Raw genomic sequence first — 14,267 nt, forward strand, 5'->3', positions numbered from 1 at the left:
TGTCAAAATGTGGATAAAACATGCAGTCCAGAGGGTTTACCCCGAGGATGAAGGTTTAAATCTCATAACAACCTAAAGGGAAGTGTTTTATGGGTAGAACATTACCATGACAAGTGCGTCGCCTATGTGACATTGGTTAGAATAGGCCCCAGCAACCAATGCCGGCCGAATGAGGCTATTAATGGATCATGTGGTCCGGCTCGGTGGTTCATAGTACCCATACAGAATGAGATGTTGCCCATATTATGGATTATCGGGTCCAGACTTGATTATTTACAGGATGCCGTCATTTACACTGGAATACTGCTGAGTACTGGTTAAACAATAAATTGTTAATTTGTACCCAAATGCTCTGCTATTTGAACTCCTTAGCATCCCCTCCCAATGGAATGTTACTTGAGTATGAACATACCACATGATCACTTTCCTTTGACCCGTGAAGATCCGAGAGATAAAAGGTCTTCAGCAAGCCATGCTGTAAAAAGTTTCTGTGTTTGTCATAAGAGGCGATTGAGGGGTCAGGCTTGCTGACTTGGTTGATGTATGTCATTGTATCCCAATCGATTCCCATGTCAATCACTGGATTGTCTGGTCTACTTATTTACATACCGCCGTCATATACCTGGAATATTGTTGAGTGCGGTGTTAAACAACAAACAAACCTTCCTTAATTTTGTCAGTATATTTATATGAAAAGTGAAAAATTACTATTGTAATTAAGTGTTACCACAAGTGAAGACTGACAGAAACTAACTGCCAGTGTGACCAATATTGGAGTAAACTGGATGTCAAGGAGAACGTGTGATTCTGTTTCAGTGTCCTGCTGCCGGCCATACAGTCAACATTGCAGACAATGGTTTCTTTTGTGGGCTTGCCGTGTGATACGGACAGGATGGTACAACTGGTGGTCAATAACAGTGATATCATCAGGGAGAAATACCCACATGTAGACTTGTCAAACTGTGGTATGTATAAGGCTCATTCAATATGCTTTGAATTGTATTTTTTCTTTCATATATGTTTTAATATGGTAAGCTACTCAGCACTAACAGTAGCCTGACCTCACAATTTACACTTGTCAGAGGGGTACACAAAGTATGTGATCTAGACTACAAAGTGGTCGGATTTTCATTTTTGTGTAAGCCACAGTGGCTGAGTGGGTTAGATTGCTGACTTTGTGTGCTGGCGATTAAGTTCACTTTGGCAGTGTGGGTTTCTAATCCCAAATGGGACTCAACCCAATAAAGTACAAGAATCTGTACTTTACTGAGAAAGTGTTATCCCAAATATGACATTTGTTACATTTGACCACTTTCTTAATGGCATTGTGTGTTCACTTCCTTATCGAGTCTTTTAGTTGACCAAATGTCATGTTTTACCTTACCTGACACAACAGTGCATTAGCTTCCCTAGCTTATACAAGCAGACAGTACTGGAACAGAGAGACAGTTGAAACAGACAATTGGCCGTGCCCTGATACCAGGAGTGATCCGCCTTGGCCGCACTCCCTCATATTCTTCCCTGTCTGTCTATGATAGTTGTGTTATATTGGAACAATGTTCTCACCTTCGAAGTCTTCGTTACTCGATGTTTTCAAGTTGGTGTTCTGGTATATCCTTTCTCTGGCATATGTGTATATATACACTTCTCTGTGGTATATTTCTGCTTTCACAAGTTTAATTCTGCACTTTTCAGTGTGTGCGTAAGTTTGCAATTTCAAGTCATGGTTGCCATCTTGCACTTTTTGCTGTAGTTTTATTTAGGCTTTGTTGGCGCTCTATACACTCTGGTTGTGTTTACGGTATACGGTGTTTGAATAGGGTTTTCATTTAAGACAGTGGCATGGTATCTCGTTGAGCTAGCACTTTAAAATTGTCTTTAGTCCAGACAAGTACAAGCAGCCACCCACACACACACATCTGCAGGCGCATCTCTATTTAAGTGTGCAAAAATCTTGAATGTGACGTTAAACCCCATTACACCACACCTTCTCAACCCCTACACCAGACAGCCTCATCCAGACCGTGAAGTCTACAATCTGGCTTATCTCCAAAGGTCCTGGAGGGCCAAGGATTTCTTAGCCTGTGCTGCTGAAGCAGTTTCCAAGGCTCATCGCTCTTCCGCCTCTATTATGTCAAGTTATGATATTTTCACGCTTTTTGCTCATCACGACATGACTCCATGGCCTAGTGGTAGAGCGTCCGCCTGGAGAGCGGAAGGTCCAGGGTTCGATCCCCGACCTTGTCATACCAAAAGATGGTACTTGTTGTTACCCTGTTTGACTGCTGCCACACAATGGAGAATATGAGGGAGTATGGGCCAAGGTGGATAACTCCTGGGTATCTGGGACTATAGTCTGTTTCAACTATCACTCTGTTCCAGTACTGTCTGGTTTGTATAAGGTAGGGAAGCTAAAGCACTGTGTAGCATCAGGTGAGTATAAATGCATTGCATTTATCCCAAAATGCTTATTTTTGGTAAGACCAAGTTTAGCTAATATGATTAAAAGCTTTGTTATTTTTTTTCCCCCTGAGATCGGATTTCCCAAAATCTTTTAAATCTCAACATAAAGGTATGTCACCATTATGCAGTTGAAAAAGTGTAATGTCATCAAAATGATTTAAAACAATGAATGAAGAATGCAAAATATTAAAACATCAAAAATATTAAATATAAATATAAATATAAATATAGAAATAAAAATATAAAAAGCCCAGAGGGTAAACTTTATGTGCATAATAAAGACAATGAGTAGTTTCATGACACATACCAAATGTGATGATCAAGAGATATTGCTAAAAGTGGCAGATATCTAAGTTAGTAAACACTATATGACAGTCAGCCATTGCTTCATTAGTATTAATTCATCTTTTTACCTCCTACAGGTTAGCATATTGACCAAACTGCAAACATTGGGAACAATTTGACAAGGGAAATTGTCAAATAAGAATCCTTAGTTGTTATTGGTAGCCTGAAATCAGGAAACCTGCTTATTCAATATCTCTCACTCAATCACTCCCTGACAATGTCTAATGTCATTCCAGGAAAATACTGCCCTTCACTCCTTGGCAGAGGAACAGACCCTGATGCCCCATACCCTGCATACACATCCTCCAGCTCCTACAACGGCACCAACTACACATCCTCCAGCACCATGACCACCAACCAGACATACTATCCATTTCAAGGCCAGACACCGTACATGCCCAGTGTCCTCAGATGTACCACTTTCCTCTACACCATCTTCCAGGCCTCGGCTCCCCAAGAGACGCTATGCAGGTAAGTACATCATCATCCAGACATCGGCTTCCCAAGAGATGCTGTGCAGGTAAGTACACCATCTTCCAGGCCTCGGCTCCCCAAGAGACGCTATGCAGGTAAGTACATCATCATCCAGACATCGGCTCCCCAAGAGGCGCTGTGCAGGTAAATACACCATCATCCAGACATCGGCTCCCCAAGAGATGCTGTGCAGGTAAATACACCATCATCCAGACATCGGCTCCCCAAGAGATGCTGTGCAGGTAAATACACCATCATCCAGACATCGGCTCCCCAAGAGATGCTGTGCAGGTGAGTACACCATCATCCAGACATCGGCTCCCCAAGACACGCTGTGCAGGTGAGTACACCATCATCCAAACATCGGCTCCCCAAGAGATGCTATGCAGGTGAGTACACCATCATCCAGACATCGGCTCCCCGAGAGACGCTGTGCAGGTGAGTACACCATCATCCAGACATCGGCTCCCCGAGAGACGCTGTGCAGGTGAGTACACCATCATCCAGACATCGGCTCCCCGAGAGACGCTGTGCAGGTGAGTACACCATCATCCAGACATCGGCTCCCCGAGAGACGCTGTGCAGGTGAGTACACCATCATCCAGACATCGGCTCCCCGAGAGACGCTGTGCAGGTGAGTACACCATCATCCAGACATCAGCTCCCCGAGAGATGCTGTGCAGGTAAGTACACCATCATCCAGACATTGGCTCCCCGAGAGACGCTGTGCAGGTGAGTACACCATCATCCAGACATCAGCTCCCCAAGAGATGCTGTGCAGGTAAATACACAATCATCCAGACATCGGCTCCCCGAGAGACGCTGTGCAGGTGAGTACACCATCATCCAGACATCGGCTCCCCAAGACACGCTGTGCAGGTGAGTACACCATCATCCAAACATCGGCTCCCCAAGAGATGCTATGCAGGTGAGTACACCATCATCCAGACATCGGCTCCCCGAGAGACGCTGTGCAGGTGAGTACACCATCATCCAGACATCGGCTCCCCGAGAGACGCTGTGCAGGTGAGTACACCATCATCCAGACATCAGCTCCCCGAGAGATGCTGTGCAGGTAAGTACACCGTCATCCAGACATTGGCTCCCCGAGAGACGCTGTGCAGGTGAGTACACCATCATCCAGACATCGGCTCCCGGAGAGATGCTGTGCAGGTAAATACACAATCATCCAGACATCGGCTCCCCGAGAGACGCTGTGCAGGTGAGTACACCATCATCCAGACATCGGCTCCCCGAGAGACGCTGTGCAGGTGAGTACACCATCATCCAGGCATCGGCTCCCGGAGAGATGCTGTGCAGGTAAGTACACCATCATTCAGACATCGGCTCCCCAAGAGATGCTGTGCAGGTAAATACACCATCATCCAGACATCGACTCCCCAAGAGATGCTGTGCAGGTAAGTACACCATCATCCAGACATCAGCTCCCCAAGAGATGCTGTGCAGGTAAGTACACCATCATCCAGACATCGGCTCCCCAAGAGATGCTGTGCAGGTAAGTACACCATCATTCAGACATCGGCTCCCCAAGAGACGCTATGCAGGTAAGTACACCATCATCCAGACATCAGCTCCTCAAGAGACACTGTGCTGGTAAGTACACCATCATTCAGACATCGGCTCCCCAAGAGATGTTGTGCAGGTAAGTACACCATCATCCAGACATCGGCTCCCCAAGAGATGTTGTGCAGGTCTTGTGTAAAGACAAGTGTATTTCAGTTATCCAGTGTATAGAACTTTGTTATATCCCTATGTTCCATTCTCGTTACAGGCTGTACACGGAAGTCCTACGATGTATGGCAGTGAAAGGGAGCATATATGGAGACAAGTGCATGATTGAAGATTTCCATGATGCCCTTGAGAGCTACCTAGAGTTGGCAAATGCCACTTCCATGTTTCAAGTAGATCAGTGCTCAGGTATTGACTTGGGACATGATTTTCATTCTTTCCTGTCTAGAGAATTTAAGTTTCATGTCTGATTTGGGAGCGGTGGGGCAGCCTAATGGTTAAAGCATTCGTTTGTCACGCTGGAGATCTTGATTCAATTCCCCACATTGTTAAGATGTGTGAAGCCTACTTCTAATGTTGCCCATCATGTTGTTGCTGGAATATTGCTGAACACATGCTCACTTAGTCACTCATGTCTGGTTTAACCAGTAGTTAAAGGACGGCAACACTCAAACTTTGCTGATCATTGACTATTATCTGGACTGGTTTGACTTGTGATCAGCGCTAATTGTTATCTGGTGATTATGCGTTTGAATTAAAGTGTTGCAGGCAAGACAACGGAGTTGGTGTACTGTTAAAAAGTAAAAGATAAACCTGAGAAGTTTCAAATTCTGGGTTTATGGAGTGACCCACTGGAGCCCCTAACTACAGAGTGGAAAAAGAAATGATGCTATTTTTAACTTATGTTAATTACACAAATACTCCATTTTTGATCCGGGGTGGTCGGGTAGCGTAGTGGTTAAAGCGTTCGCTTGTCACGCTGAAGACCCGGGTTCGATTCCCAACATGGGTACAATTCCCAACATGGGTACAATATGTGAAACCCATTTCTGGTGTCCCATGCCGTGATATTGCTGGAATATTAGTAAAAGCGGCGTAAAACCATACTCACTCATGTTTGATAGCTCAGAAAACTAAAAAGATGCAAATAATACAAATCTCACTTTGAGAACTGATGGAAAGCACAGCATACTCTCTGGCAGCTGCCAACATTTTATTAAGATGACAAAGTCTCCCCAGAATAATGTCCTGTTACTGTAAAGTGCTGTACACAGATCTAGCATTTTCTGTTTTGCTGCTTTGTTGTAGTGCTTGGTTTGGTTTGGTTTACAGGCAGCATAAAGAAGTACTCATCACAAGCACCATTGTGTGAGAACCCTGAGCTACTGGCCACCATAGCCAATGTGTCCTGTATGCATTACTACAGATACACTGGAGGAGGGTGCAGGTGCGTGTTGTCGACAAACCAGTATTTGTTGCTGATTGTGTTACTCACGGATTTAGTGTTGCAGTAGTTTGGACAATGTGAAAGTGTGTAACTGATTGATTTACTGTTGCAGTAATTTGGACAATGTGAAAGTGTGTAACTGATTGTTTTACTGTAGCAGTAGATTGGACAATGTGAAAGTGTGTAACTGAATATTCTTTTGTTGCAGTATTTTGGACAATGTGGCAGAATGTGTATTGGGTCTTCTGAACTCCTCCAGCATCCACTGTTGCCGTGATGTCATCAAGAATGCTCTCATCTCAAGAGCTGACATCACTGCCCAAGTCTCCACGGATTTCTCCAGCTGTCGGGCCACTCCTCAAGGTGATATTGTAGTGACCATCCTCAACCAAAGAACTAGAAATGTGAAGACAGTCACATTAAACCTATGCATTTTTACCTTTGATTGTACGGCATAAATAATATATGATGTCAAAAATAAGTGAAATATGTTTTCTAGAAGCTCACATTTCTTTGTAGATATAAAATAGTTTTTTTACTTCATTCTCAGATGTTTCTTTAAGGATTGGTTTACTGATGCAATGACCATATAACTGATATAGTGAAGGGAAAAGTAGCCGGAACAGCAATGTTTACCAAAAATACTTCTGAGTTGTATTTAAATAAAATTATGCATAAAAAATGTAAAACTGCAACACTTGACTTGACAAACATGGCACACATGGCAATAAATTCAGAGAAAATTTTGAAGAATAAAAATATCCATAAAAGAAAAAAGAGTTAAAACACCTGACCAAATGACAAGTAAAGTGCTTTCTTTATGTCACTATATTTCTTTTATTTTCACATTGTCCACAGAGATGCCCTCCACACCAGGATGGACCATGAACACAGGCCCACTGTATCCGAACACTAGTCCGCCATTACCCAGTTCACAGTACTCACAAGGCATCTCCACAAGAGGGGTTACAGATTATCCGTTGAAACCCACGGCCTCGTACCCACAGCCCATGCAGCCCTGCCTCATGTCCACCCTGTACACATGGGGCCCCTACTGCCGTCACAGCGGCTTTCTGCTCGCCCGCCACCAGGCGGACAACATGACATGCAGGTATTGCTGAAAACCCGAGAACAATTTCTTTTTGAGAGTTTCAGGATATTCACTGACGGATCTCACCACAACTCACTACTGACAAAGTAGACACAATTTAGGGATCACAACTTCTTTAAGACTGTAAAGGTGACATTTCAGCATAGGTCCTTATGCCATTGTCAAGCAAGACTGGAACGGTATAAGGATCTATCACGAAACATCGCCTTTACAGTATTAAAGAAGTTGCTATCCATAAATTGTGTCTACTTTGACATCTGTCAACTTCTAAGTAATGCCGATCAAACAATTCAACTCACGACTGCTACCGAGTTGTCCCCATACTGCTACTGGGATTTGTCTAGGACTCAACACTAAGGGACATTGTAGAGGCCTTGTTAACCATTACAGTTTTTGCAGCAATCCTTACAATTTTAATCTAAGAATTATGGTATTACGATAATAATATTTACTATTATGTAATGTATTTTGTTAAATGATACCCAGCATACCTGGGGAAGTTTACTTGCCACTTTGCGTGTAACACGTGCATGCATGTGGCTATATAAGTGCAATAATTTCGGATGCGAAGTTAAACCCAATTTCACCTCACCCCAATTCACTTTGCATGTAAAATACAGGACAAGTATACAAATATAAAAATTATCTAGGATTTTACTGGAGGTATTAACATGGCACCCTGTCTGGAAGTATGATGTAGGAACATTGTTATTAATGTCACATTAAAAAATATTTGGTTTCAGATTTCTGTCGAATAACTGTTGAGCTATTATGTTGGTCAGTTGTTTGGTTTGTTGTTTTACGCTGCACTCGGCAATATTCCAGCCATATGACAGCGGTCTGTAAATAACCGAGTCTGACAATCCAGTGATTGATATCATGGGCAACGATCCACGCAATTGGGATCGATGACATGCATCAACCAAGTCAGCAAGCCTGACCACCCGATCTTGTTGGTCGTCTTTTACGACAAGCATAGTCACCTTTTAGGGCAAGTATGGGTTTCTGAAGACCTATTCTACCCCGGATCTTCACGGGTCAAGCGATTATGTGAAAATATGAATTGTGTCACAACTTTACAACTTACGTGTTTATTGTAAGGCAGCAAGGGCATCTGAACGGCCCTCGTAAATGTGTGCAAAATGGCTTGTATCAGCATTCAACCGCACTCACTCATTCTGTTTTATGGAGTGTTGGGGTAGCCCGATGGTTCAAGTATTTGCTCATCATGGGTTTGAAGCCCATTTCTGGAGTCCCTTGTCATGATTGTTTGAATATTGCTAAGAGCAGAATAAAACCTTTCTCACTGACTCACTCTTTTTCCTCAGCATCTACACTGATTTGGTCAACTGCATCACTCTTGTGGCCAACTACAACAACTTCAACTGTAGTGTTGATGACATCATCATGATGTATCAGCAGAATTCCAGCATGTTTGACCTCACCGAGCTGGACCACAAGGCCTGTACAGGTAGACCACTGTCTTTCTTGGGTGTGTGGGGACGGGTACAGGTAGACCACTGTCTTGCTGGGGTGTGTGGGGAGGGGTACAGGTAGACCAATGTCTTGCTGGGGTGTGTGGGGAGGGGTACAGGTAGGCCACTGTCTTTCTGGGGTGTGTGGGGAGGGGTACAAGTAGACCACTGTCTTGTTGGGGTGTGTGGGGAGGGGTACAGGTAGAGCACTGTCTTACTGGGGTGAGTGGGGAGGGGTGTAGCTGGTGTCTTGCTGGGGTGTGTGGGGACGGGTACAGGTAGACCACTGTCTTGCTGGGGTGTGTGGGGAGGGGTACAGGTAGTGCACTGTCTTGCTGGGGTGTGTGGGGAGGGGTGTAGCTGGTGTCTTGCTGGGGTGTGTGGGGACGGGTACAGGTAGACCACTGTCTTGCTGGGGTGTGTGGGGAGGGGTAAAGGTAGAGCACTGTCTTGCTGGGGTGTGTGGGGAGGGATACAGGTAGACCACTGTCTTGCTGGGGTGTGTGGGGAGGGGTACAGGTAGTGCACTGTTTTGCTGGGGTGTGTGGGGAGGGGTGTAGCCACTGTCTTGCTGGGTTGTGTGGGGAGGGGTGTAGCCACTGTCTTATTGGAGTGTGTGGGGAGGGGTGTAGCCACTGTCTTGCTGGGTTGTGTGGGGAGGGGTGTAGCCACTGTCTTGTTGACAGCCTCCATGGTCTAATGGTAGAGCGTCCACCCAGAGAGTGGCCGTATCACACCTGAAGACGTTAAGAGATAGTACTTGTTGTGCTACGTAAGTGCAATAACCTTCTTGTATTTAGGTAGAAAGTACTGATATTTCTTATAATAGTTAAAACAAGATATGTGGACAGAAAGAATTGATATAATGTCCGAACCAAATCAAACAAATCTGATATAAGATTACTGACTGGTGTCAGAAATCCAATCACTCACTCACTCATTGTGGTGAGTGAGTGACTTGTTTTACGCCACTTTTAGCAATATTCCAGCAATATCATGGCGGGGGACACCAGAAATGCGCTTCACACATTGTACCAATGTCGGGAATCGAACCGGGCGTGACAACCAAATGCTTTAACCACAAGGCTACCCGACCGCCCCCTTATGCACTGTGTTGCTTTCAGTGGCACCCCTGGAGCTGCGCCACCCAGAGATGCAGTCAGTGTGTGCTGATGAAGTGGTTAGAGACTATGTCCTCAAGTATGGCTGCAGGAACTTCAGCAAGGAAAACATCCAATATGTCACACCAACCAACTTCTGCAGGTGGGAAGCAGCTAGCTCTCTCCACCTACTCTCTACTGTATCATTGACAACAAGTTATTGAAAATATTCATTTCATGGATTCTGATTTTTCACTTTTTACATAACAAGCTATTTGTCAAGACAGAGTTGGGTTGCCAGATGCTATTTTAATTCATATTGGGATAATGTCATTTTTCAAAGTTACTTTTCTTTCAAAATGCTGTACATCTTGCAAACAACATAACTATGGCAAATCAAAATTACAAATTAACACTTGAATTTCTTTAAATATTGAAACAATAATACCATTTCTTTCTGTGGTCAAAGCAATAGATTTGAGTTTACAGTTGTGGGCTCTGAACAAACCATGACACGATAAGCAACAACAACACACTTAGCTTTGTCTTTGAGTATTAACTGTGATGTGATTATCTCAAGTATAACTGTACCAGATTCAGATGATAAAGGCATCAAGGAACTTATACCCTGTGTTATGTCCATGATAGGTGACCGCCTCTGTGGTCTAGTGGAAGAGCGTCCGCCTGGAGAGCGGCAGGTTCGGGGATCGATCCCCGACCGCCTCATACCAAAAGACGTTAAAAAATGGTACTTGTTGTTACCCTGTCTGGCGCTCGGCATTAAGGGGATCAAACAAGGACTGGTCGGCTTGGCGTCAGTATACTGTGTCTGAGTGGGGTATTCATGTTAAACTGCAGCATGGTATCTCAGTGAGCTAGCACTATAAATCGGCATCAGTCCGGACTAGTACAAGCAGACACACACACACATACACGTGCATACACGTTGCTATATAAGTGCAATAATCTTGGACGTGACGTTAAACCCCATTTCACCTCACCTCAGTGGTAAGTTGTGAAAAGATCAATTGAATTATGGATTTACGTTGATATTATATTGGGGTTTCAGCATTGGTTATATTTGTTTGAAGGATGAAATTTAAGAAATTAATACCTATTCAATCGCTGCAGTTGCTCAGTTGTAGTGATTCTTACATTGATTTGTTTTCCTTCGCTGAGTCTTGATATGCTCTGTAGCTATGTTGGAAATGTTGACATGTTCTATGTTTCCATGTGTTAAGGAAAGTGGCGTCCACCACAGAATGCATCCAGACCATGATGGCCTCGTTTGGGGCAACCTGTTCCAGAGAGGAGTCTGGACGTTTTCTCAAAGGGATCCCTCGTCTGGAGTACCTCGGATGCCTGGACGAGTGCCACAAAAGTAGGAGAACTCATTAGACCTGTGGAGATCCGGGTTAGAATAGGTCTTCAGACACCCATGCATGTCGTAAGAGGCAACTAACAAAATTGGGTGGTCAGGCTCGCTGATTTGCTTTGATGCATGTCATCGATCCCAACTGCGTGGATCGATGCTCAGGGTGTCAAACACTGGATTGTCTGGTCCAGACTCGATTATTTACAGACCGCCGTCATATAGCTTGAATATTGCTGAGTGTGGCATTAAACAACAAACAAACATCAAAACAATGTTAAATCATTACTTACTCCCCATCAACTTACTCAGCATGAACGTGTGATGAAGAGGTCCTCAGGGTCTTGGCTGGCTGAGCAAAGTTGTCCCCCTGTTCCTGATTAGCTAGTAATGGGTTCGAACCTGAGATTCACTGGATTATCATCCGTGGCCATTTGTCTGCCAAACCAGAAGGGAGGATAGCTGACTTAGCATTGACAAGGAACCTCTGAATCTCCACCAATGATATGACATCCTTCAGCATTAAACCCTTAACTGTCCAAGGATTCGTTTGTCATGTGTTTGAGAGCGCTCCAATTATCTTTGGCTTCACTTCAACATAAGACTAACATGCTGGGATATAACTGAATGTTAATTGAGATACTAACCTGTGAAGATCTGGGTTAGAATAGGTCTTCAGCAACCCATGCTTGCCATAAAAGGCGACTATGCTTGTCGTAAGAGGCAACTAACGGGATCAGGTGGTCACGCTCGCCGACTTGGTAGATGTTAATGATGTCAATCACTGGATTGTCTGGTCCAGACTCAATTATTTACAGACTGCCATCATATAGCTGGAATATTGCTGAGTGTGACATAAAAAATTGGGGGAAAAAATTGAGATACTGTTGTTAAGTGATGATTGAGCCAAGTCCCCCACTCACGCTAATCTGTGCTTGCAGAGTTTGAGCCTGACTACAGGAGCTCCTGCTCCATCTACTCGCCCCTCACCCAGGAGCTGTCCTTGTGCTCGGACAAGGTCAGCATGATCCGTGGAGCCGGACTACAGGACCAGTGCAGGTGAGTGGTCTGGTACAGCTAGTCGCGGTGAAACGATACATCATGAGTTTTCATGCCACGATACAAAACATGATCTAATTTTTTTCTGTATAGATACAAGATAAAACACTTGCTGAGATAAATCACTTGCTTCAAGTTTTATGACCCCCAGCATTTTTGTAAGTCAAATATTGCAAAAAGTGTTGTAATTTGTGTTTCAAATTCACTTATGATATTAGCTGCTATTAATGTGTCTACAGGTAGCTTTTCCTTTTGAACCTGCTTTGAAACATTTATAGTCAAGAAGTTTCCACGCGACTTGACGTTAATATGCAGATAGTGACCTATGCATCATGATTGCAGCGTATCGTGGACTTGCTATGTCATTTCATCATAAAAGCAAGAGTAGGAAAAAGGAGGAGGAATATTAAGGGGTGTCCTCGGTTCTTTGATTTGTTGCTGTAGTGTTTGAATCAAGTGACCCCTTAGTTGTTGGGTTTTCAACATCAGGGTGAGACAAGGACAACCATGATGTCATACTTAATTTGGAAGCATTGAGTAGAATATTATGTTACACAATTAGAGCTTCTGTATATCCTCAAAAGCAAAACCTATTAGTAAGAAAACATGCTCATAAATGTTTCATACAATCTACGTGAAAGGGTTAACAAATGAAGAAATTATTTCCTTATATTAAAAAAAACTGAGTAAATTTTCCTCCATACATATGTAATAATTCATATAATAGTATTCAATGTTCATTTATTCTAATAATGTTCATATAAACACAAAAATGGTACAGACATGTATCGGTAGTTTTTCCTTTTGTTGACACTTGATTTCCAGTATACATGCGGGGTGTTTTGTATACCCATGGGGGAACATACCAGAAATCTTAGGGTGGCGTGTGTAATGCACACGTACCTCTGTGCGGTTTCATTTTCTGAAAAAAAAAGTGTGCACTATACTCAAGAAAATATGGTAGCTGCCCTCTTTACTCAATTTCTAGGAGACAAATTACCATACATAGATTACATGCTGTGTTGAGAGACAGTGTGTCTGGCCAACCAGATATTGTCATGTGTGTCATGTGTGTATGTCATCAGCACCTACTGGCCGATGCTGGTGAGCTGTATACAGAAGAGGCTGTACGAGGGTGGGGCTGTGTGCGATGGCAACAACATTGTAGGAAGACTCCGCAACAGCTCTCAACTCTTGAAGGAAAAGGGACTTGAGAGTCTGTACAATTGTAATGGTAAGCTTCTCACTTACATACCAAGCGAGTCATTGTCATTCTGTTGCCTTTTCTAACTCTGTAAAAATTATGTCACTTCAGGCTTAATTTCCTCCCACATTAAGCTGACAACATCATACAGTTCTGGAACAGTTCAAATTGGACGACTCACTTCACTAACTTATAAAATCTTTTGCAGCGTTGAGTTTCTCGACAGTGTGTGAAGAAAAGAATATAACCACCATGGCAGTTGATGATTGCAACGTTGACCTGAAGAAGTGTGGGTAGGTGCCAATATCATGCACTGTTGACCTGAAGAAGTGTGGGTAGGTGCCAATATCATGCACTGTTGACCTGAAGAAGTGTGGGTAGGTGCCAATATCACGCAATGTTGACCTGAAGAAGTGTGGGTAGGTGCCAATATCACGCAATGTTGACCTGAAGAAGTGTGGGTAGGTGCCAATATCACGCAATGTTGACCTGAAGAAGTGTGGGTAGGTGCCAATATCACGCAATGTTGACCTGAAGAAGTGTGGGTAGGTGCCAATATCACGCAATGTTGACCTGAAGAAGTGTGGGTAGGTGCCAATATCATGCAATGTTGACTCCATGCAGAATCTCGTAACAGATTGAGCAACTCTCACATCACATCGTTTATGAATGAATCCCTTATTACTT

The 14,267-nt window shown here is 43.6% G+C and overlaps 1 protein-coding gene across 5 annotated transcripts in view; it reads left to right on the top strand.

Annotated features, from left to right (window-relative positions):
* LOC124119039 overlaps positions 1-14,267 on the top strand; it is a 130,874-nt gene that overhangs the window by 71,296 nt on the left and 45,311 nt on the right. For 3 of the 5 annotated variants that reach the window (XM_048393706.1, XM_048393709.1, XM_048393711.1), the window contains 12 exons: positions 817-965; positions 3,045-3,279; positions 5,075-5,220; positions 6,145-6,259; positions 6,468-6,622; positions 7,118-7,370; positions 8,699-8,841; positions 9,970-10,108; positions 11,187-11,326; positions 12,259-12,376; positions 13,462-13,610; positions 13,789-13,873. In XM_048393706.1, the coding sequence (XP_048249663.1) occupies positions 817-965; positions 3,045-3,279; positions 5,075-5,220; positions 6,145-6,259; positions 6,468-6,622; positions 7,118-7,370; positions 8,699-8,841; positions 9,970-10,108; positions 11,187-11,326; positions 12,259-12,376; positions 13,462-13,610; positions 13,789-13,873 (1,827 nt within the window). Of the gene's footprint in view, positions 1-816; positions 966-3,044; positions 3,280-3,338; positions 3,378-5,074; positions 5,221-6,144; positions 6,260-6,467; positions 6,623-7,117; positions 7,371-8,698; positions 8,842-9,969; positions 10,109-11,186; positions 11,327-12,258; positions 12,377-13,461; positions 13,611-13,788; positions 13,874-14,267 lie in introns of all 5 variants that reach the window. The other 2 variants (XM_048393707.1, XM_048393708.1) reach the window with 2 other exon arrangements.

The sequence above is a fragment of the Haliotis rufescens genome, unplaced genomic scaffold (genome assembly GCF_023055435.1).
Source record: "Haliotis rufescens isolate VD_foot unplaced genomic scaffold, xgHalRufe1.0.p SCAF_12, whole genome shotgun sequence".
Classification (NCBI taxonomy): Eukaryota; Metazoa; Mollusca; class Gastropoda; order Lepetellida; family Haliotidae; genus Haliotis; species Haliotis rufescens.